The 25486-nt window shown below is 40.8% G+C and overlaps 1 protein-coding gene across 2 annotated transcripts in view; it reads left to right on the forward strand.

Annotated features, from left to right (window-relative positions):
- The window catches only part of LOC126354444 (1-phosphatidylinositol 3-phosphate 5-kinase-like), a 294219-nt gene that overhangs the window by 188340 nt on the left and 80393 nt on the right, over positions 1–25486 (forward strand). For both annotated transcript variants that reach the window (XM_050004130.1, XM_050004131.1), the window contains exon 20: positions 24400–24576. In XM_050004130.1, the coding sequence (XP_049860087.1) occupies positions 24400–24576 (177 nt within the window). The remainder of the gene's footprint in view (positions 1–24399; positions 24577–25486) is intronic.

Consider the following 25486-nt stretch of genomic DNA (forward strand, 5'->3'; position numbering starts at 1 on the left):
TTATGCTTTAACTTGATGTGACTAGCTTTGTTTGCTTTATAATTTTTATATGTATTATAATAAATCATAACTAATGTTCTAAGCCTCTACAGAGTGAGTGTGAACCACTTAGGCATTAATGTAAGGTCATGTTTTTAAGGTGTTGCCTTATTTCTTTTCGGAACCTTGGGGCAACAGCTCTTAGAAATGCATGCAAGTACATTGATAAAAACAGCAAAGACATTCTCTCTGTTCTCACTTTTAAGCAGGAAGTCATTCCATGTAATAGTCTACTACTTTACTCCAGTTGTCAATATTGATCATACAGTAGCCTAATATGCTTTGCTTTGATGTAGACTGATACAGACTTGTTAATTTTAACTGCATACCTTGGTAACCTGAAATAAAATAAGTATTGAACAACCAGTCTTAGAACTGAAGACCACAACAACAACAACATTGAACAACCGTAACTCATATAGATCTTTTTCAGCATTGGTAATGATGATATCAAGACATAATGACTGTCTTGTTGGGTTGTTGTTAGCACAAAATATATCATGTAATCTTATCAAATTAAGTAGGTAAGACTGAAAGGATGAGGGAAGACACGTATGTGTGGTGTTAGGAGGATTATGGGGAGGGTTGACCTCATTTCAGGACATAACGTAAGAAATTCATAATTCTGGACTAATATATTGAAAATTCAAGGCCAGGATGGTTATGGATTGCAAAGAGAGTAGTTCTGGGTTGTTTGGAAGTAAAAGCTATACTATTAAGAATTTTTTGGATGTGATGGGGAAGAGGTTGAGAGATGAAGTAGCTACAAGAAAGGTTTGATTTTTGACGCTGCCAGTGGGGTAGTTAAATGGGAAGAAAATCTGGTAGCGGTTACTGGAATAAATGTTGATAGATTCTACATTGGATGTGGTTTGTTTACAATAGATACTTAGGCTGTGGGAAAGGATCATTTGAGATGGAATAGATGGTAGCTGTCAAGGTGGAGATAGTGTTGCTTCCTTTTGTATATGCTAAAGTAGGGAATTTAGCCTCAGAAAGGAAAAGGTCAACAAGCAGGAAGGTGGTTTGTGAATTGATGCAAGACAAAGTAAATATCAGTTGAAAAAAATGCATGAACCTTTTGGAAGAAAAGGAGTAGTTTTTCTTTATAATGAGCTAAAATCAGAAAAATAGAGTATGTTCTAGACCATAAAACATAGATTCTGGGGATTAAAGTGTCCCCGTTTTATGAGGCCCATAAAATAGTTGGCATAGGGCAGAGGGGTTGGATCTAAATTAGTGGTAACTATGGTAACACATTCTCTCTAGATTCTATCCTTCATCTTTGCCTCAGGCAAAGTGGTCACTCTGAAGCTGGGCTCTGAGCTAACATAAATCCCTTTGCAACCTACATCAGTTATTTTTTCTTTTTTGTCATGAAGAAGGAAAGTACAGTTCAGAAAGCTAAGAGTGATGTCCTTATTTATTTTTGTGTGTCAGTTAGCTGACCTGTATGTTGTACTTCCTGAAAGTAAGTACTACTCAGTCTAATGTTTCGACAGCTTAAAGTGTGAGTGTGGGTCTGGGTTATACTGATTTATTTCTCCAAACCCAATTCCACTTCTTTATGAGATGACTTACTTGGGGTTTGCAGTCACTCTTCTTTACTGGATAGCCAGCTGCTGGAAATTCTCTTGACTTCTTCTCCATCGTATAACGCTAGATATAGGAACTCCACGCCTCTTTCTACTAGTGAAATAAGTAGCCATACAAACTTTACGTTTCATCAGTCTGCGATGTGTTTGACTTTCAAGCACAATAAAAAATCTCACTTCCAACATAATATGTAACTTCTGTATGTATCTCCTACAGTCGTATGTTAGAAACAAATTGATTTTCATTCAAAAGAAAGTCTGCCTAGACACCATGACTTTCAGAAAAGGTGATTGAAAAAACATCTTGCCTCTAACAAAGCTCAACGTTGCATATAGATTCCACGGTTCCTCCATACATACTCACCAACACAGCTATGGATTGCCCGACAGGTACTTGTTGGTGCCGTTCAACCACCGCATCTACTTTCTTCCCGCAACTGATTTTAAACCTGCACACACAAACATGTGACAAGCAAAAGGTTGTACATGGTTGCTAAGTATGGAGCTATTGTATCAGCATACTCTGAAAGGTGCATAACTGATTTACAGTCTGGGCTGGAAGTCTTGCCTTTATTCTGTGATTTAAGCTGCTTCGCTATGCTGAGGATGTATACATCTATGTTCCTCGTGTTGGCAGTAGTTCTTGATTCGAATTCTGGAACATTTACTTCCTCTTATGTTAGATAATTGTGGAAAACTGTGTTTGGTAATTCTGCTTTATTTTCACTGTTGTCAGTAAAACTGTCATCTGCAATATTACCATCGCTTTTGTGCAGTGGGGGTATTGATTGCATCTCAAGGCTGCAGTGCTTTGCATACTACCAGAATCTTTTTGGGTGTTCTGCCATTGAATCCTTCCTTGGGCACGGATGTGTGTGATGTCCTTAGGTTAGTTAGGTTTAAGTAGTTCCAAGTTCTAGGGGATTGATGGCCACAGATGTTACGTCCCATAGTGCTCAGAGCCATTTGAACCATTTAGCCATTTGTTCTGCCAGCTTTTGAAACAGAGTTTCATTGTGGACTCTACCTAAAACATATTACGTTGACAATTGTGCTTTTTTTCTTCTTCTTTAAAACTTCATCACTCTTGGAGATTCTGCATTCTCTTAACTTTGGCATGCTTTTTTCGTTGCATATGCAACAGTGTTCTGACCTGTTTTGTGTACCATTGGGGACAATATCATCTCTGCCCCTGATGGCATCTCCTGACCAAAAAGCCATACTGTTATTTCAGTTCAGTACCATCTCTTATTAATTTATTTGGAAATATATCTCTCTGTTACCTTCATTGCTATTTCTTTGAATTTAAACCACATCTGGTCGTTCGAGGATAGGGCAGCTAGATGCAGTCAGGAACTTAGACAGAGGCCAGGGAGGAGGCAGTGGCAAAGGAGAGATGTAAAGAGACTGTGAATGTGTTGGTGAAATACAGGGCTGTCTTGTGCTGGAAGGGGAGCATGGACAGGGTACATGGGTAAGGACAGTGACTACTGAAGATTGAGGACAGGAGGGTTATGGGAACATAGTATACATTGCAGGGAGAGTTCACACACATGCAGTTCAGAAAAGCTGGTGTTTGTGGAGAGGATCTAGATGGCACAGGCTGTGAAGCAGTCATTGAAATGAAGAATGTTGTGCTGGGCAAAGTGTTCAGTAACTGGATGGTCCAGCAGTTTCTCGGTTACAGTTAGTCAGTGGCCATTCTGCTGACAGACAGTTTAGTGATTGTCATGACTACATAGACTGCATCCCAGTTGTTGCAGTCCAGCTTGTAGATCACATGACTGGTTTCACATGCCTTGCCTTTGATGGGATAGGTGATTTTTGTGACCACATTGAAGTAGGTGGTAGTGGGAGGATGTGTGGAACAGGTCTTGTATCTAGGTCTGTTACAGGTCTATCAGCTGTGAAGCAAGGGGTTTGGGGCAGGGGTAGTGTAGGGACGGATAAGGATATTGTATAGGTTTGGTGGGTAGCACATTGCCATTTTGGGAGCGATGGGAAGGATAGTGGGTAGAACATTCCTCATTTCAGGGCACAATGATAGGTAGTTAAAACTCTGGTGCAGAAAATGATTCAGTTACTTCAGTCCTGGGTGGGACTGAGTTGGAAGGGGAATGCACATCTGTTGCCAGACTGTGGAACTTGGGAGGTGGTGGGTGACTGGAGAGATAATCCACAAGAGATCTGTTTATGTACAAGGTTGGAAAGGTAATTACAGTCGCTGAGGCCTTAGTGAGACCCTTGATAAATTTTGAGAGGGACTGCTTATCACTGCGAATGTGACGGCAATGGGTAGCTTGGCTGTATTGAAGGTACTCTTTGGTATGGAATGAGTAGCAGCTGTCAAAGTGGAGGAATTTCTTGTGGTTGGTAGATTTGATGTGGACGGAAGTACTGATGTAGCCAGTTTTGAGGTGGAGTTCAACATTGAGGATGGTGACTTCTTGGGTTGAGGAGGACCAGGTGAAGTAAATGGGGCAGAAGATGTTGAGGTTCTGGACGAATGTGAATAGGGTGTCCTCACCTTGGTCTAGATAACGAAGATTACATCAGTGAATGTGAACCAGGTGAGGGGTTTGGGATCCATGGTGATTAGGAAGGATTCCTCTAGATGGTCCACGAATAGGTTGACATAGGGTGCCATGTGGGTATCCATAGCCATATCTCAGATTTGTTTATAGGTGATGCCTTCAAAGGAAAAATAATTGTAAGTGAGGATATAGTTGGTCAAGGTGACTAGGAATGAGGTTGTAGGTTTGGAATCTGTCAGGCATTGGGAAAGATAGTGTTCAGTAGTGGTAAGTCCATGGTCATTTGGGATGTTAGTGTTACTGGAGGTGGCATCAGTAGTGACCAGCAGGGCACTATTTGGTAAAGGATCAGGAGCTGTGGGGAGTCAGTGGAGGAAATAGTTAGTATCTTTCATACAGCAGTGTAGGTTGCAAGTAATAGACTGAATGTGTTGGTCTACAAGAGCAGAGATTCTCTCAGTGAGGGCACAGTAGCCATCCAAAATGGGGCGTCTTGGGTGGTTGGACTTTGGGAAGCATGTTGAAGGTAGGGGTGGAGGGAATGGTATGGCTGAGGAGAAAGAAGGACTCTGGCGAGAGGTTCTGGGATCCGCCTAAGGATTTAAGAAGAGGTTGAATATCCTGCTGGATTTCTGGAATGGGCTTACTGTTGTAGGGTTTGTAGGTGGATGAATATGGCAACAGGCAGAGTTCTTCCACCAGGTTATCCTTGCGGTTCAAAACAACAGTGGTGAAGCCTTTGTCAGCAGCTAGGATTTTAAAGTTGGTATCAATTTTTATATGGTGGATTGCAGTTCTTTCTGCGGATGTAAAGTTAGTTTGATGTTGAGAGATTTGGGCCACTATGATGAGGCAAGGTTCAAGGTTCAGAAATCCTGGAAAGTTAGTGTTTCCACTGTAGGGAATGAGAGAAGGAGAGGAGGTCTGTAACAAGTCCTTTACGATTGAGTTTGAGTGTCAGTCAAAAATTGAGGCCTTTGGAAAGGACTGATTCTTCTGTCTGGCTAAGGCTTTTGTAGAAATGATTCATGACTGTGTTTTGGGTCTATTCAAGTTCTGGATCCCCCCCCCCCCCCCCCCCCCCCCCACACACACAATTACTTCTCTTCTCCTTTGAAGGCATCATCATGATTTGCATCAAGGAAGGGTATGGACACCCGATCCATGTTCCTTCAGAACCTCAATGTCTTTTCCCCCATTCCCTTCACCTAATCCTTGTCAACCCGAAAAGCTACCTCCACCTCAAAAATGGCTACATCAGTATCTCCGTCTATATCAAACATAGCAACCACCAGCAATACGTCCACTTTGACATCTGCCAGCCATTCTATACCAAGAAGTTTCTTCCATACAGACTAGCCACATATGACTGTCGCATATGTAGTAACAAACAGCCCCTCTCGAAATCTCTCAAGGGTCTCACTGAGGCCTTCACAGACCATAATTACCCTCCCAACCTTGTACAAAAACAGACCTCCTATGCCTTATCTCTCCCGTCATTCACCACCTTCCATGTCCCACCAACCAAGTGAGGTGGTGCATTGGCTAGCACACTGGACTCGCCTTCAGGAGGCCAGTGGTTCAACCCCACATACGCTCATCTTGATTTAGGTTTTCCATGATTTTTCTAAATCATTTCAGGCAAATGCCATAATGGTTCCTTTGAAAGAGCATGGCCGGTTTCCTTCCCCATCCTTCCATAATCCAAGCTTGTGCTTCATCTCTAATAACCTTGTTGTCAACAGGATGTTAAACACTAATCTCCTCCTCCTTCACGCCCCACCCTCCGCCCACAGAGGAGCTTTCTCCTTGTCACACAGGACTGGAGTAACTGAATCAAATTTTCCAGCAGGGTTTCAGCTACCCCTCTGAAATGAGGAATTTCCTACCCACTATCCTTCCCACCCCTCCCATAGTAGTAGTCCACCACCCACTGAACCTACATAATGTCCTCATCCATCCCTACATTACCCCTCCTCCCAGCTCCTTGCCTCATTGCTCATGGGCCTGTAATAGATCTAGATGCAAGACTTCTTCTGTACATCTTCTGACCAATACCTACTCCTATCTGATTACAAGCATCACCTATCCCATTAAAGACAGGGCTGCTTGTGAAACCAGTCATGTGATCTACAAGCTGGGTTGCGACTACTGGGCTGCAGTCTATGTGGCCATGACAATCAATAAACTGTCTGTCCACCTGAATGCCCACCAACAAACTGTGGCCAAGAAACAGCTGAATCATCCGGTTGCTGAACACATTGGCCAACATAATAGTCTTCATTTCAATGACTGCTTCACAGCCTGTGCCATCTGGATCATCTCCACCAATATTAGCTTTTCTAAACTGAGCAGGTGTGAACTCTCTCTGCAATATATCCTACGTTCCCAATACCCTCTTGTCCTCAATATTCAATAGTCATTGTTCTTACCCACTTACCCCTTCCCGGTTCCCATTTCAGCACTAGACAGTCCATTCCACCAACGTGCCCACAGTCTTTTTACTTCTCTCGTTTGCGGCTGACCCTTTTCTGTCCTTTGCTGAATCTCCCGACTGCACCTAGCTGTCCTACCCTCTCCCCATCTCATCCCCGCATGCTCACACAGGCAGCACTTTACCATCTCCACCACTACCCTGCCATCCCTTCCCCTCCCTGCCTGAGCCTCCTCCTTGCCCTCACCTCCCAGTTGCTTCTCCTGTCGTGTGGTGATGCTCACAGTCTGGAATTACCAGCCAGTCATGTGTGTAAGTTGCATTTTCATGAGTGTATGTGTATATGTTGTGTATTTCTGATGAAGGCCTTTTTGGCCTAAAGCTTACTTGCTGACAGTCTGTGGCTCAGCATCTCCACTACATGTGAATAGCAACTATCTTTTTCATAATATTTTCATTATTCCATCCTGGATGTTCTATTGTTTGAAAAGGGTAGATTGCTACTCACCGTAAAGATGTAGACACACACAATGAAATGACTGTTACACACTAAGCTTTCAGCCAAAACCATGTGACCATGTTGTATACCAGCTTGATGTCAATCATTGCACAGCTTTTTATATTCGTATGACTTCTAACCAGGATGAATGGCCATTGCCAAAATGTGGTCAAGAGCAAAGTGGACCACCCTGTGGCACAACATGCAACTGTAAATAACATTCTTCATTTCACAGGCTGCTTCACAACCCAGGACATCTGGACCTTCCATTCGACCACAAGCTTTTCTGAACTGTGCAGATGGGAGTTATCTTTACAATACATTCTTCCATCTCAAATTTGTCCTTACCTTAATTTACAATAGCCTGCTGTCCCCACGTCCTCCACCCAACTGTTTCTGCCTCTTTTGTCTTATAACTTCCTCTCAGTTCACATCCCCACACTGTCATTGCACTTGCTGTCTGCCTATGCACCCACCAGTTTTGTCCCCTCTCTGTTCCTCTCCTTTACTGCTTCCCCCCACCCCACCCCCCACCCCCACCCCTACCCCTTCACAGCCTCCGTATTCTGCTCCTGGTAGCCTTCTACTGCCACCTTATAGTCCCTGCATGCTCTGCCAGGCAGCACTCTTGTCTCCCCCCACCCATACTCTGTTATCCCCCCAACCTAATCTCAACATTAAATCTTGTCTCTCCCAATTCATAGAACCATCCAACTGTGATCTTGCACCCCCTCCTCCTTAACCACACCTTGGTCATCTTTCAGGAATTCTGTACCTCCTTCCAAACTAGCTTCCTGAGATCATCAACCTTTCAGCAGATGTAAGGATGACTATACACAGCCTGTAAACAGGTACTCACCTAATCATCCTACCTGCAGACAAACGTTCCACAACTGTTCTTATGAATTGCAGTGTCTACTGGTGCAAGGCCTTTGCCAATATTGTCTGACTCTACTACCTATGAACACTGGCATAGTAATCGCATCCCAGAAGCCCAAGATAACCTCCAATCCCTGCTTAAAGCCTTAGGTCTTTCCCAGAACTTCTTCCCTCAATTCATTTCCCTCCTGACCCCCTATGACACCCCGCACACCCACCTGCTACATGTTCCCAAGAAACCACAAACCCAACAATCCTGGGTCCCCATTGTATGAGGGTAATCCCAAAAGTCAGGTCTCCTATTTTTTTTATAAGTACATAGCCTTGTTTATTTCTGCAATGGTTTACGTCAGTTTACAGCTTGAAAATTTAGCTATTTATCGACATAATCACCATTTCTGCTGATGCATTTTTGTAGATGCTGTGGCAGTTTTTGTATGCCCATGTCGTACCAGCTCGCTGCCATGCTGTTCTGAAAGCTATGAACCTCTTCTTTCACCTCGTTGTCAGAGCTGAATCATTTTCCAGCCAAATGTTCTTTTAATTTAGGGAATAGGTGATAGTCACTGGGCACCAAGTCAGGACTATAGGGTGGGTGGGTGATTATGTTCCACTGAAACTGTTGCAGGAGAGCAATGGTTTGCCGACCGATGTGTGGATGAGCGTTGTCATGGAGAATGTGTACACCCTTGCTCAACATTCCTCTTCTCTGGTTCTGAATTGCCCGTTTGAGTTTTAGAGTTTTGTGTTTGTTTGAATTTCTGCAGCATTGGTGAAGAAGGATCCCGCCACTGGTGTGATTGTTGCTTGATCTCAGGTGTACAATTGAGTCCAGAAATCTGTCCTGTTCAGCTGCAAGGCGGTGAAGAAATGCACAGGAAGCATCAACTCGTTGCCACTTGTGGTCCTCAGTCAGCATGCATGCACCCATCTTGTGCACACCGTCCAGTAGTTCAATGTTTCTATTAAAATTCTGTGAGTGGTGCTTTGGGAAACCTCAGGAACCAATGTGCAGAGATCATCCAGGGTGATCTGCCGATCTTCACACATACTTTGCTCAACCACTGTCCCCTCAGAAATTGATGGTCTCCTGCTCCTTTGTTTGTCATGAATTTCGGTCCGACCAGCTCTAAACCACTTACAAACATTTTTGACATCCATGCATGAATCACCATACACTTCCATCAATTGGCGATGGATTTCAATGGGTGCAGTGCCCATTGCATTCAAAAACCGAATAACTGCACGCAGTTCACACTTGGTGGTAACATCCAACAGGAGCCCCATTCTCAACAGCTGCCAAGCCAAGACTGAGCACCTCAGCACGGTGTGCGCATGTTTAAACATAGCGCATGAAGCACTCTTCATAACAGTGTGACCAACTGCCATACAAACAGAGTACTGTACTTACAAAAAATAGGAAACCTTACTTTTGGGATTACCCTTGTAGCTGGTTATTGTGCTCCCACTGAGAGGATTTCGGTCCTTGTTGACCAACACCTCCAATCATTGTCCAGAATCTAGTCTCCCACCTCAAAGACACCAAACAGTTACTGCAACTGTTCTCCACCATCCCCACCACTTTACCTCCTGGATCCCTACTCTTCACTGTTGGTGCCACTTGTCCATGGTCTTGCCACTATTGAACACTACCTGTACCAACGTCTTTCAGAAACCAAACCCACCACCTCATTCCCCATACATTATTAACTTTATTCTAACACATCACTACATTAAAACCCCCCTTTTTACATTTTTCAACAGACTGACTCAAAAAAGCATAAAATGCAGTAAAGTATAAAATACGAGAAAGCATAGTAAACACAAAAAGTGAAAATGAATAAATTGCTCTTACTGTCATTCTCTTTATATTGTCCAAAATATGAAATTAAAACAATCTAAATTTTGCCTATTTAAAAAAATTAGAAATATTTAATTATTCTTTCTAACAGCAATTATATCTACTTTTCTCTGCACAGTATACCAAGCATCAAACACATTATCATCACCTGATGCTCTACCAATGTACTGCCTCAAAACGTTAATGATATCTATGGCTTCTCTGCTGCTTGGCAGCTCTGATTTTTGGTCTCATCATCATCATCCTCTTCACCAATGACCTCTCTCCTCCTCTTAAAAATATTTGTTAATGTAGACAATTTGCATATCACATAAAAACCTGTAGGCTCAGACAAGTCTTCTTTCAGTGATTACTGTGTTTCTCCTGTGAACTTAAATCCTGATTTCATGAAACAGTTAGAAATAGTTGAATGAATCCCATCCGTCTGTGCTTTAGCTGTATGATGTATAGTATCCAAAAATGATATGATCATAGATTTTTGGTCCATGCCATTATCGTGCATTAGAAGACCCTTTTGGTCGAGTGTTTTTGTATATTTCCATTTAAATGAATGTATGATTACCAGATCTAATGGCTGAAGCTCACTTGTACAGTTAAGAGGCAGGAACACTAACTTGATATTTCTAAGTTGCAGATTGTCAGGATGTGCTGGATATCTGTCAAGAAGCAGCATTATTTTCCTGTTTTTTGTCCACATTTTAACACCCAGAGTGCCCCTGGTGGATGCAAAGATGAAACTGGCCATCCATGCAGTGTTTTTGGAATCATAATCAGTAGACACAGTTCTCAAATTTTTGAAACACCTTTACCAATGAGGTTATTTTTCAGACCCATCAGCATTGAACATCAGTAAAAAGGTTATCCTTTGCCTACTCAGTTCCTCATCATCTTATTTCTTACCTTTAAAACACAAGGTCTTACTCAGTAATCTGTTATAAAAAAACAACAGTTTCACAAACATTAAAAATATTTTTAGGATCACAATCATTGAAGATATTTTGCAGTTCTTCCTTCCATTGGTCCACACTTTCACTATCACACTTTTACCACACAGTTGGTTATAAATAATAATATGACGAGTTTTAAAACAGTGAGTCCAACCATTTGATGCTGTGAAGTTGATGATCCCCCATTTTTGCAGCAAATTGAAGCTCCTTTTCTCGCAATACGTTGCCATCAAATGAGTTCACGATGCTCTCATGCTAACAAACCATTCTGCAATGAGTTTATCCAACTGATCATATGCCGATGGCCAAATGTATTTATGCTTTTTTGCCATGGAACCAGACAATCTCACATTAGCCTTGATGTTGGACCAATTTTTCACAGTTGTGTGCAGGGTGGAAGCAGTCTTAGGGCCTTCGCTAATTGAACTCACTATCCAACATACAAATCTACACATTCTGGAATCCTCATTTTTCTTCCACAGAAATACTTTTCCTATATTTTGTAATCATTTCACTCGTATGCACTGATTCAAATTACTCCATCAGTACAAGAATACCAGACCACACTGGAGCATTGCAGCATCTGCAACAATCCAACACCTTGGGTTCACTGTCATCGATCATACTCCATAATTCTTCACTTGGCCCTATCCATAATTTAAAGAACACCTTTGAGGACTTTACTTTGATAGTCATGAAGCAGTGAAAGCAGAGGTGAGGCTGTGGCTCCATCAAGAAAGTCAGACATTGTACTGTGACGGCATCAACAAACTGATCTGTCATTGGGAGAAATGTGTTCACTGCCAGGGTAACTACATCGGGGAGTAAATGTGTAGACATGAAGAATAAGGATGTAGAAGGTTAATAATGTTTGTTTTATTTAAAAAACTTTAAGAGGGTTCACATAAATTCAGAGAAATTACTTTTCAGAATGCCCTGCTAGAAGACAGAAGATGAAAGAAACTTAGCTCTGCCCATAATTATTTGTAAGGTACAGGATGGTTGAACTAAGTATAATTGTAAGGAAATTGGGAGGAGGATTGTGAATTGTTACACGGAAACTGAAATCTGATAGAATAAAGCAGATAACTCGAAATCTAATGGGTGTCAGTCTCGTTAATTAGCGGAGAATGTGAGATGATTTAACGCAGAATGGCACATAATTTTCATTTGTATATGCTTGTGGTATCAGAAGTGTATTGCAGCATGCTTTTCTGGATACATCCATCAGAAAGCTGGAGCCCCAAGATACCACACATGGAGGAGGCAGTCAATGGGATGGGGGCTTGTCCACAGCAGGCAATGCTGGGCTTAAGACAGAGGGCAACGGGGCGGGCTGTGGCAAAAGTGCCACACCCATGAATTGGTAGCTTGTAGCGATGAGCGAGGATGCAACTGATCAAAGTGGCATGCCACAAGCCTGTTGGCCATATGGACATCACAGAGATGGCATCCCTGATGCTAGACAACAGTGGGCAATATCCACTTTGGCCAGCGACCAAACCCTTGCTCATACAAAGATGACATCCCTGGTGCTGAACAGTGGGCAATATCCACTGGGACCCATGACCAAACCTTTGCACCCACACCAGCAATACCGGCACAAAGCAGACTGCAGCAGGAGCAGCACAGGCCGCAGAAGCGGAGGAGCATGCATGTCTGCTGTCCATGAAGCAGCTCAGCCGGGCTCAACTCCCTCATATGCATGAAGCAATAGGTGCTCAGAAAAAGAGATAATAACATTGTCTGGTGAAGAATCCATCACAGACTTTTTCATTTGGGACTTCAGTGTACACACTAGTCATTCCACCTCGCCATTTGATTGAGAATAGAATGGTGGAGCCATAACATGACAAATCCCATGATGGGAATAAAACAATGGAAAGACGTGAGAAATGAATTGAGACCGATTATTGGAAACTAAGGCACAAGGCAACCCCTCAGTATAAAAAACACTCAAAAGTATATGAATTGTGACCTCGGCTGATGTCAGTGCACACCAGAGAATGTAAGGAAATTAGGAAAATGCATCCACAACAAAGAGCCAATAGGAACTCAAGAAGGGACCAGCAAAGTCTACATGAATGTGTTCCCACAGCTGGCGTGGAGTGAGCAAGGGGGAAAGAGATGTCCTGAGAGCTGCCTGTTGTCGGCCGTACTGTTCACAAGTCATGACAATTTTGCCATCAATCGGGCCAAAAAACACATTTCCTAGCTAACACTTTAGTGTGCGAAACCCACCAGTGATCCTGATGGAGAAGGTGGAGAACATCAGGCGATAATATTTTGGGAATGATTACTCTAGGAGAGAGGCTTCTGTGGACAGCAGTAAAACACCATCAGAAACAGAGAGGCAAAACTTCAAGGGAAAATAGCTGTGCAGGGGAACCGTAACCTGATCAAAGAGTTTATCGGGCCAACCCTGTTGAACAAATTGAAGCACCTGGCAGAGTACAGGGTCAGCAGCAACAGCAGCTGCTGTGCACGATCTTATAGATGAAAAATCCTCGGCCATGGCCTGCATTTCAGTATCAAGATAGAAGAAAAGAAATTCTTTATGATCAAAGTTTGGATTGGGACTCACAGTAAAGTGGGACAAGACATCTGCATTGGCATGTTTAGATAAAGTTTGAAAATGGATTTCGCAATTGTAGTGAGACAAGATCAGCGACCAGCATTGTAGGTGGTGTGCTGCCTTCTCAGGCAAGGAACTGTGAGGGTGAAACAAGGAAACCAAGGATTTATGGTCTGTAATAAGGTGAAAGATGGAGCCACACAAAAAAAATATTAAACTTCTTGAGAGCATAGACCATGGCAAGAGCTTCTATTTTCCACCCGAGAGTAACGCTGCTGGACCGGAGTGAGAGATTTAGAGGTGAAAGCAATAGGCCATTCAGAGCTGCCGGCACGTATGTGCACTGGGACTGTGCGAAGACTGTAGTGTGTGACATCAGTCACCAAAACTATTTGCTGGTCCCGAGAGAATGTAGCTAATCAAGGGGCTGAGAATAGTTTGGATTTCAACATTTAAAAAGCATGCTCACAATCCGAGCACCAGCGAAAAGGTACACTCTTGTGTAAGAATGCAGGCAATGGGTGGTCCAATGTGGCCGCCCCCGGCAGGGATTTATGATACTAGGCTATCTTCTGTTCGAAAGCCCATAGCTCCTTCGAGGATGAGTGGTGAGGGATAGGAATAACAGTGGTGATGTGGTCTGGTACAGGTCAAACCCTATCCAGCAAGATGTCGAACCCAAAATAAACAGTGGAAGGTTGAAAAAACAGAGATTTTGTGAAGTTACACTGTAAGCCTGCATTCTGTGAGACAGAATATGAAGTGTGCAAATTTTTCAAGTGATAGTTCATGGAGGAGCCCATGACAACAATATCATCCAGATAAGTAATGCAACCTGATACTGGTATAGTCAACTGCTCTAAAAATTGTTGGAAAATAGCAGTGGCATTAGCCTCACCAAAAAGAAAGCACAAAAATTGATAGAGATCAAAAGGCGTATTCAAACCCAGAACTCAGCAAGACACTTCATCCACAGGAGGCTGCAGATACAATTCAGAAAAATCAATTCTAGGGAAATACTGGGCACATGATATTTTGACAATTCCTCCTGGCAAGGGAGAGGATACGTATCCTCGATCAATTGCGCATTGACAGTAGTACTGAAGTTGCCACAGAGGTGAAGTTTCCCCAACAGCTTCCAAATTACAACCAGTGGAGGTGACCATTCACTAAGATAACAAGATGCACCACCCCTAGAGACTGACGTCCAATTCTGCTTTCACGTGACATTTCAGGGTGATAGGAATATGACCAACATGACAAAAACGAGACCGAACCATGGATTTCAAAGAAATGTGAGCACAAAAATTAGTACCACACACTATACCATCTGAAAAAAAGTCTGACAACTCCTCACACAGTGTTTCTAATTGAGGTTACAGTATCTGATCAGACACAAGGTGAGCAGCATTGGTGGTAGAAAATCCAAATGTCTGAAATAGGTCCATTCAGAACAAGTTCTCAACACTGGCATCAGCAGCCACTAAAAATATAATGGAACGAACCACTGACATGTAAGAGGCAGGTGCCATAAAATGCCCCAACAGCACAGTGTTATATTTGTTATAAGTCACCAACTTCCACTTGCCTAGTGTCAATGGCAGCAAGCCTAAACTCTCAAAGGTTTGAGAATTCAATAACATCACTGCAGCACCTGTGTCAACGTGTAGCCAGAGTGCTTGGTGAAAAACACTTAACTCGATAAACAACTTGAGAGAAATCACAAGCAATGGAGTAACACAGTTTACATCCATGTCCATATCCTGAGCTACCTTCGGTGAACAACACATGGAGATATTCCTCCGGCAAGAACTACAAGCACCCCAGAGTGTAGGGCACACCAAATTTTTATGCTGTACGAAACATAAAGGGCAAGATGGAATCAGAGAACACTGATGCTGGTGGTGTGGCAGTCACGGCTGCTTGGACCAGCCTTGTACAAGCAGCCCAGAGTGTAGGGCACGCCAAATTTTTATGCTGTACAAAACATAAAGGGCAAGATGGAATCAGAGAACACTGATGCTGGTGGTGTGGCAGTCACGGCTGCTTGGACCAGCCTTGGTATGCTCGACACTGGGCGTGCATGTTTCCACCGCCATTGCCACTTCCTGATGTAAGATGTCTGTTGTCCTAGTGGGCACATCTTGTGACACTACTGCCACATCGCCTCACACTTCAATTTCGTTACCTGCTGTCCAAGAAATTTCAAAAGATTGTGCTACCGTATTTACTCGAATCTAAGCCGCACCTGAAAAATGAGACTCGAATTCAAGGAAAAAATAATTTCCCGAATCTAAGCTGCACCTGAAATTTGAGACTCGAAATTCAAGGGGAGAGAGAAGTTTTAGGCTGCACTTCTAAATAGAAACAAAGTTGGTCCATTGTAATATGAGACACAATTTAGGTCAAATGAATGATGATACAGCTACATTAGTTTGGTTCGATAGTAAGCTTAGCAGTTGAGCTTTGCCAGGTAGCCATTGTTATGTGTCAGGCGCTCCGTCCGTATTTATACGGGTACCCTTCCGTTTTCACGTGCTTCGTCTGGTTTGAATTGATTGCTTATTTTTCTTTGATCTGATAAGTGCCGTTCTCTTTGTTATAGGTGTTTACGTCACTCTAAGCTGAAGATGTGTCATGCATTGTTTGTCGCATTTTGATGATGAGTGTTTACGGCCTGTCGCCGCTTGTGGCATGGCTTGCTTTTGTGCATGCTACCGCTGCTTACAACTTTTAAAAAAAAGAGAGATAGATAAATCGTCTCATTAGCGAAACAATGGCAAGAGACTGCTATTTGTTGTTATTTACACTGTTGCTTTCTTTGTGTATTACAGAAGATGTTATGAATGAGAATTTAGTGAAAATCTTTCTCCATTTGAAAATTTGCAGATGCCTCTTTAGTACATTACATTTTACACAGAAATTAGAGTCATCTTAGATTTAAAAATCTAGTCAATTGCCGTGCTTCATTTCTGACTGTATCACTATTATGCATAAGAATAATACGAATAAAGACATGACATGATATGTATATTCTTCCGCGTTTACTGTTGTCTCACTCTAGTTTCGTAGTTTATTAGGCAGACAGAATTTAAATGAGATAGCAAACATAAAAGAATACATGGCAAAATGTGTATATTCATATTATTCTTATGGTGAAGAGAACACTGCATGTGATTCACAATTCATAAAAGTTCCTATTAGCAATTGTCTCTTGTCACAGGTAGGAAAAAATTCAGAACATAGAGTTGGCCATATTGACAAACACCCCTAACAGTCTTGCCAGTCGGATTTTCGTAGTACATTGAAACACTGCAACAATCGAAGATGAACAATACGGAATTTGTATTTACTTCGATGGATAATGTATGAAAATGCAGTGGTTGAAACTCGGGTCGGAGGAAAAAAATCTCGTCTTCCACCTTTTTTTAAAAATTTATTTACTGACTTGGAGGTTTTGGCGCCAGTATTTATCTTTGTGCCTGCAAAGCATGCCTGTGTAGCACTACACATATTCGACGGCAGAAGTTAGTTGTGGTGACACTTACCAACATTTTTCAGAAATTCCCCTTACTTTGCACTCGATTCTAAGCCGCAGGTGGTTTTTTGGATTAAAAAAAGTGCCTCTTAAATTCGAGTTAATACGATATTTGGAAATTTTCTGCAGGGGTGGGGTGGAGGGGGGGGGGGAATAAAGCCTTCTGGTGCACTTCCTTGTCCAGTGTTAAACAGATAATTGTGTCGCACACCATAGTCATAATGGGTATCAGTAACGAATTGACACTTACGGCTAAGATTGTGAAGTTCGGCTGCTCAGGCTCTGTATGAGTGATCTGGTTTCTTGCGGCATTGGTAGAATTCAGCTCTTGCTTCTGTGACATGCATTTGTTTGCAATGGTATTTTGACAATTAACTGCACATGTGATCAAAAGTAAGAGCTGAAAATTCTTTTAAAGGAGGAAGCTGACCAGTATTTGATACACCTTAGGCGGAATCTATGAGAGGAAGAAGACATTGCAGAAACTGAAGTCTGTCACACCTAAAGCCAAAAAATGCTATCTGAGTCTCTCTCTCTCTCTCTCTCTCTCTCTCTCTCTCTCTCTCTCTCTCTCTTTTTTTTGAAGCTTCCCAATCTTCAGCTGAATACTCATACAGAGCAAAAGTGAGTGGGTAGACCAGTGGAACAGTACCCTATCTGTCAATGGAAGCTGAGGAAGTAGTCACTGCCGAAGTAAGCTGTTCAGTCAGGGCTGGTAACAAGGCATCCATAATGACTAAACCAGATGAAACTGCACTTGAAGACTGCATACATGAAACCATTCCAAACTTGTCACCAATTGTCTAGTAATCAAGTAATACTTGAAACCGATCCAAATAACACAAATATGGCTGTATTCATAAATCTCTGAACAATAATGGAAATAAGCCCCTCGTGACTCCACACACAGGGCAAGACAAAAGACTCACACAGAAGGTGCAACATAGGTGATACACAGAACAACTGATGTGAGTGGTACAACCTAAAGGAACATAGTGTGAGTGAGTCCTCACTGCTCCGTGCATATATGGGTGGAAGTCACCAGTAGAGCATGCAGCAGAGAGCATGCCATGTGCACGCTTCCTACAGGTTGCCTCTAGCAGCTGGCCCAATTTGACACAATTGTCAGTTGATTTAAGTTCACACACACACACACACACACACACACACACACACACACACACACACACACAGAGTGACAATACACTTGGTGCACGCACACTTGTGTGCACTAGCAGCAGGATACTGCATTATTTGAAGACAGAAAGGGAACTACATTATCAGACATGCTGTGAAATACCGAAGACTGTAATACAGACATAAAGCATATGCATTCTCAGAAAAAGATAGCTACATCAGGTAATAAAATAAAGACAATATGAGATATAGCGAAAGAGGAGTTAAACTAGAGGTGAAGTGGAGAAGATTGCATTAGAAGTAAATGATACATTGCTAACAGTTGTGTGCAGTTTTGTGTAACATTTTAATAAGTATTTGGTGAGTGTTACTGAAAATATCAGTTCACTAGATGCTGCTATTGAATGTCTCTGATCAGACATTACAAACAACTTCAGTAATATGAATATGACCCTTGCTATGATAGGAGAAGCAATGTCCACCAGAAAATCTTAAGAAGTACAAATAACTAGTGGTTGTGGTAAAACATCAGTGAAATTAATTGAAGGGCCTTTTTCAGTGTTTAGTATTATGTTATTTGTGTAAGTAATCGTTCATCACTGGAACATTTCCCAGTTGGCTGAAATTAATTCTCTATACAGAAAAGGTGATAAAGAAGTATCATCAAACTAGCATCCAGCTCCACTTTTGCCAGCAGTCTTGAAAATTTTAGAAAATATAATATACACATGACATCTGACTGCAAATGATATCTTGTCAGGGTCACTGTGTCGAGATTTTTAAAGTCTTATTGTATTGAGAAAGCTATTTATACATATAACAAGAATGTACTCAGTTTATTGGACAATAAATTGCAGACTATTGTTGTATTCTGTGATCTGTCAAAGACATTTTTCTAAACAAATGTAGTTTTAAAAAGATCAGTTAATGAAATTTTCATGGACATTAATGAATGATTCCTAGCCTATACATTGTCACTAAACTTTGAAAAGACCCATTATATGTAGTTCAGAACTTGTAAGAGGATTTCTCCCAATATATTTCCAAAATATGATGACAAGTGGATATAAAATGTTGTCGTACTTAATTTGTGGAGTTACAACTAGATAACAAATTCATTTCGGAGGAACATGCCGTATTGCCAGTGCAGTCAGGCAAGGTTAGGAGCTGGAAATGTTCACTACACCTCAACCAATTTCAGGAAGATTAGGAATGTGCAGAGTGTTAGGAAGAAGGAAGTGCTGCTGATGGGTAGTAGCCATGGGTGAGATGTAGGTCCTCTGTTATAACACAGCTGTTACTACTGCAGTGTTGGAACTGTTGAGGCATATTCTTACCAGCACTTGCTGTTTTGTATTCACTGGATAGGCAAATGGTGAACAAGAAGTACAGAATCACACAGTCCAAGTGTAGACTGTGTCCAAGGCAATAGTTGTAAATGGAAGGCAGCTGGCTTAATATGCAGATCATACATCAGAACTAATGGTGGCCTTGGGAGATCCAGCCATGACAGAACTCTTCCATCTAATGTGCAACATGTATGAGACAGGCAAAATACCATCAGACTTCAAGAACAATGTAATACTTCCAAAGCAGTTCCTTTGAAAGTTACTGAACTATCGGTTTAATAAGAAATGGCTGCAGAATACATTTATAGCATTTGTAGACTTAAAGAAAGCTTTTGACAATGTTGACTGAAATACTCTCTTTGAAATTCTGAAAGCAGCGTTGGTAAAATACGAGAAGCAAAAGGCTATTTACAACTTGTACAGAAACCAGATGCAATTATAAGAGTCAATTTGCATGAAGGTGAAACAGTGGTTGAGAAGGGAGTGAGACAAGGTTGTAGCCTGTCCCCAATGTTATTCAATCTGTACATTGATCAATCAATGAAGGAAACCAAACACAAATTTGGAGTAGGAGTTAAAGTTCACAGAAAAGAAATAAAATCATTGAGGTTTGTCGATTACATTGTAATTTTATCAGAGTCAGCAAAGGGCTTAGAAGAACGGTAGAATGGAATAGACAGCATCTTGAAAGGATGACGAGGGTGAACATCAACAAAAGCAAAATTCAGCTAATGGAATGTAGTCAAATTAAATCAGGTGATGCTGAGGGAATTAGATCAGTAAACGAGACTCTGAAAGTAGTAGATGAGTTTTGTTTTCTGGGCAGAAAAATAACTGATGGCAGCCAAAGTAGAAAGAATTTAAATTGTAGACTGGCAATGGCAAGAAAAGGAAGACAGAAATTTGTTAATATATGGTAGAGTTAATTAGTTAGACATAATGCATACCTCAAGTATGTCTAAAATTTGAGTAAAATGCTTACCAGAGCCATAAAATGTTAATATAGGAATTCCTCTGAGTAAAATTTTAGGACCAATACTGTTCCTGCTATACTGCAGTGACTTTCCCACTAGCATTAGTCATGGGGAGAAAATTCTCTTTGCTGGTGACAACAGTATTAAAGTCACTGAAGGAACAAGGGAACTCCTCATAGAGAAAGCAAATAAAACCCTCAAGAATGTTTACAATTGGTCAATAAACAATAAAGTGACACTAAACCTTAGGAAAGCAAATGCCATGAATGTGTGTTTGCAGAGGGAAAGTGACACTATTAAATTAAATGTAGCTGTAACATGTATAGACAGTGTAACAAATGCAGAATTTGTAGGAATGAATATTGATTCACAGTGTAAGTAGTGTGAACACAGAAAAATACTTTTAATCAGAATTTTGTTAGCATGTCTTGCCATTGGAGCCCAGCCATCGGTGTGTAACAGCCAGTCTTTTAATTATACACTAGTTAAATGTACACTTAGTTCTTAGCTACGGCATTCAATTCTGGGAATCAAACGTATAAAATCTGAACATAATTTTCAGTTTGCTGGATAGGTCCAAAAGAATAACCAAAAGTAGTAGTTGAGTTCATTGTAAAGATCTGTTCAAAACACTGGGGATTTTAACTGCACCTTGTGAATACATTTACCAAACAGTTACACCCATCAAAAATAACACTGGTAATTACTGCACAAACAGCTTTGTCCATGACTGTGGGACAAGATCTGAACTGGTCTTAGGCTTACAAGAAACAATAATCAGAAACAGCAAAACAACATTTTCTACTAAGGAATACAGCTGTACAATAAATTACCATAGGTGGGTAAAGAAACTGCTAAAATAAAATAATTTAGAAAGGCCGTTAACAAGTACATGTTAAGAAATACGTTCTGTATGTTGAAGGATTATTTAGATAACACAGAGTAAGGGTTTGGTAAAAAAGTAACGCAAATAAATAAATAACAATAACAAAACATCATCATTCCACATGATATTTTCACACTATATTTTTTCCTTCTGTTTTTTTTTTCCTTTTCTGTGAAAACTTACTCCCAAACTTATGCAATGTATAATACTAACTCCTTATCCTCTTTCTGAGCTCAACATCTCACTTGTTATAGAGGGGTGCTGACTCAGTTTTTAAGGCTAGCAATTGGGAAGTTGTGGTGCGCAAAATGGCCCTGACATAAGCTGATATTGCAGTTAGTGTTATGGAACAGTGTGTATATAATTTGTGCTGTGACTGGGGAGTGATAAATGAATGAACATTGTACAATTAGCCTATCATCATTATTAATTCACTTATTTGTAAAATGGTATTATACACCATGGGTAAACTGAATGATGTAGCACTCTTTTAAACAGGTGGCCATTACTTTGGGAGAATGGAGGCTCCAGTCTTCATTTAGCTACTCTAACTTAGGGTTTCCGTGGTTGCCCTAAATTACTTCTGGCAAATGCCAGGGTGTTCCTACTATAAGGCCATTGCCGACTACCTTTAACATCCTTACCATTCTGAGTCTGTACAGCTGTATATGTGAATTACTATACTTTTGTTGTTTTTATATTGTAATACTAAGACATGTCCAGTATCCTTGTAAAAGAGATCTACAGATAAATAAAACTACTACCGCTATAGGAACTGTTGAAGCTCCTGAACAAACCTTACCTGATGTGCTATACTGTACATGTAAGATTTACTGGACCAATAAATAAAATACAATACAACCTACATTTGCAGTACAGATGTTGTCATGTGTAGGTGATACGAAAATAAAAAAGCTAGCTTACTTTTGATTGCTTTCGTTCCATAATGTCATATGGGATGTTATTATTTTTTTAATCATGTTTGGGGTAAATTGTAAAGCCATTTTAAAGTTTCCCATGACAAAAGCGTGTAATACAAATTATTTGTGTTGTGAAAACAACAGCTCAGTTCATATAATAACTATTAGTCATGTAATCACTATTAGAAATAAGAATGAGCTTCACAAAGACGCAAAGTCACTTCCTTTAGTGTGAAAAGTGTCCATTATTCAGAAAAACACACATTCAATGATGTGTCAACAGGCATGAAAATAAAGAGTTTAACTACGAATAAAGTTCAGTTTCAAGAGTAGCCTAAATGATTTATTGATAGCCAACTCCTTCCACTCCATTATTTTATTATTTTGCTTTTATGGGCTCACTGAACCACTGTAGTGGTTGCTGCTCATCTCCTCCAACAAGTTTATGTATCATTCCTTCTGAATTATCCAATATATTTTCATTAATTTTGGTCTTTTCTGCCATTCCTAGTCTGTAAATACTGTGTGTCGTTTATCTTATTTCTGTGTTTTTCAAATTTGTTTTACAGATCATCCAGCTTGATATCTAATTCTTCCATCTTCTCTTTAATTTCCATGATCCATCCTATTTAATGCTTCAGATTCCAGAGTTTCTCCATAATCTTTCTTGTTAATCTGCTTTCTAGTGTCCTCATGATGTAGATAAAGAAACAAATACTCATTGTACATACAGTATCTGTAATTGGCTCCAGTCCCCTATACACTGCTTCATTTGGCACTATCCTCCATTGTCCCTCTTATTGATGATTTTTATTTATACATGTTCTGGCTATTCTTTTCTCCACTTTCAGGGTTTTGTCAGTTCTGTTTCTCTGAGTGACTTAAAAAAAGGGTTTCACTTGTATGTGTTACCTCTTACTAAACCATTGTCTTGTAGTGTTTTAATTTCATTTTGAGCAACAGTCATATTTATTGTTTGTAGACCATGTTAGTTTTTGAGCCTTTATTTTATTTGTTCTTTCTTGCCCTGCAGAGCTTTAATTTTTTGTTTTGTTTCACTATTTTTATTTTCATGTTGTTCATTGTTATGTTGTTTATTATTGGCAGGTCTGTTACCATCATCTCAGTCTTTTTGTATGATTTCTGAAGTCCTATTTTTTTGTACCATATCTCTTAGGCAAATTATTTGATTTGTGGCTTCGTGTATGTTATTAGCTAGTAATGCTGAGTCATCTGGGAATTCTGAGCAATTTAAATTTATTTGATCTTTCTTGGGATTTTCCTTGTACTACTCTCTCATCAAGTACTCCAGACCACACTTGAAGGGTGGTATTGATGGACAATCACTATGCCGCCGCCCCCCCCCCCCCCCCCCCCCTCTCCCGGGGTTTCACCACTCTTTGATGGGTTTGTGCTTCGCTCCAGAATGAGTCAGTCAGCTTCATCTCAGTCTATGTCTACTAAACATAAACAGAATAATGCTAAAGATTCAGCAACTCTCCCAGCTGCACCTCAATTCTTCTAGGTGTCAGGTAATCCACTTATAATTCAGAAAGGTGTCGATGTAATTGGAGTCCCTTTGAAACCTTGCTCTCACTTACATGGATTTTGCTTCTGTAGACCAATTGTGATCTTCAAACCCAACAACTACTTACAGCTTTACTAATATGTGGCTATTCTGTTTATAGTGACGGCCATTGTACACTGAATTCTTCATGTGGGGTTATTTATATTTGGCTGCTTGATGGTCTGCCCAAGAGGGAAATCCAAAATTCTCTCTCTCAACAACGCATCACTACAGTCCATTGGGTAGTGGAAAAGGTTGATGCAAACTTAGTACCTAAGTGCACTCTTTTTCTCTCAATTGATCAAGTAGTACTTCCATCGAAGAGTTAAGGCAGGCTATGAAGTCATCACAGTCTGAGTGTGCATTCCAAACCCAACACATTGCTACCAGAGCCAATGTTACATCCACACTCGTGTGTCCTGTCACAACACGGCCTAATATGTTATTAGTGGTAGAGATGGTAATGAGGGTGATCACTTGCCACCTAGTCCCCGCTTTATCAATTGTATCTTGATGAGCAGGTGTTGACAGATGTGAAAATTGCCGAACTATCAGTTTAATAATTCATGGCTGCAAAATACTAATCTGAATTCTTTTGTAATGTATCATTCTTATTTATGTAAAAAACCGAGATTACACTTTACTGATGTGTTGTTTTGATTCAGATGTCCATCAATTGATGTGGCACATTGATGATTGTGTCGTGCAGCTGAAACGACACATTTGGGATGTTGTAACAGCCTGGAATGCGCGTCTTACTGAGCTGCTGGCTGCCACAAGACGTCAACGGAAGAGTGGAGGCATCAGTTCAAGTAGTCTTTCTCTTGACATTGAAGAGGCAAGTGTTTAACCTTCTTATTAAACTGATGTTGTTGTTATCATTTTAGCTGTAAGTTAGTTCTAGTCAATTTTGCTGTTATATAGCCACAGTCCAGTTCTAAAAGTTTTGTCTAACATTTCTGTGAATGACTTCTTGACAACAAGGACTTAGAACTTGCCGTATTTTGGTTGCATGCTGTCAAGAATTGGAAGAATCGTCAAGAGACACAACATCAAGTGTGTTTTTTGTTCACCAGCAAAATTGAGGAATTTGTTGTGTTCAGTCAAAAATAATCTTGTCCTTCGGAGATGTGGTGTATAAAAGATCCCACGCCATGGGGAAATCTTATATTGAGCAAATCTTGCAAGATCGTTGCATTGAACACCATTGTCAAACACACGTGGGGCAACCTTATAAATAAGTGGTAGTGGAGTATTCCTGGGACACAGTGCATTGCATATTTTATGAGAAGACTGAAGTTTTCTCCTCAGCGTAATCTTTCTGGAACTGTGTTCTTAAGGAGGCCATACATTCCGCTTTTCAGTTAAGCACTGTCTGGAATCCAGCAGTAGCTGCCTTTAAATTAAAACAGATGAAATAAAAACTTCTGAGTTATAATTTGACACAGCAGACTGCTGTGAATTAATTCATCTTTTAACCACAGGAATATTTGGCAACACAGTCTCTGCCCACAGTCCACATGTGGAGGCCTTTCTGTGACTCTGTCAGAGGACACAATGAGTGCTGCTTTCTTCCAACTGCAAGCATCTTCCCATGCACGCAAATTACCTGCTCCTGGCCTGATAAAATTTGATGCTTCCATACGATTATCATTACTTGCATCTTGTAGCAGTGGCAACAGCATCTCCTATCACCTGAAGTCAAACAGTTGTATCAATGAAATATTGTGGGATTTGCACAATAAGATCTGG

The sequence above is a fragment of the Schistocerca gregaria genome, chromosome 3 (genome assembly GCF_023897955.1).
Source record: "Schistocerca gregaria isolate iqSchGreg1 chromosome 3, iqSchGreg1.2, whole genome shotgun sequence".
In the NCBI taxonomy this organism is placed as follows: domain Eukaryota; kingdom Metazoa; phylum Arthropoda; class Insecta; order Orthoptera; family Acrididae; genus Schistocerca; species Schistocerca gregaria.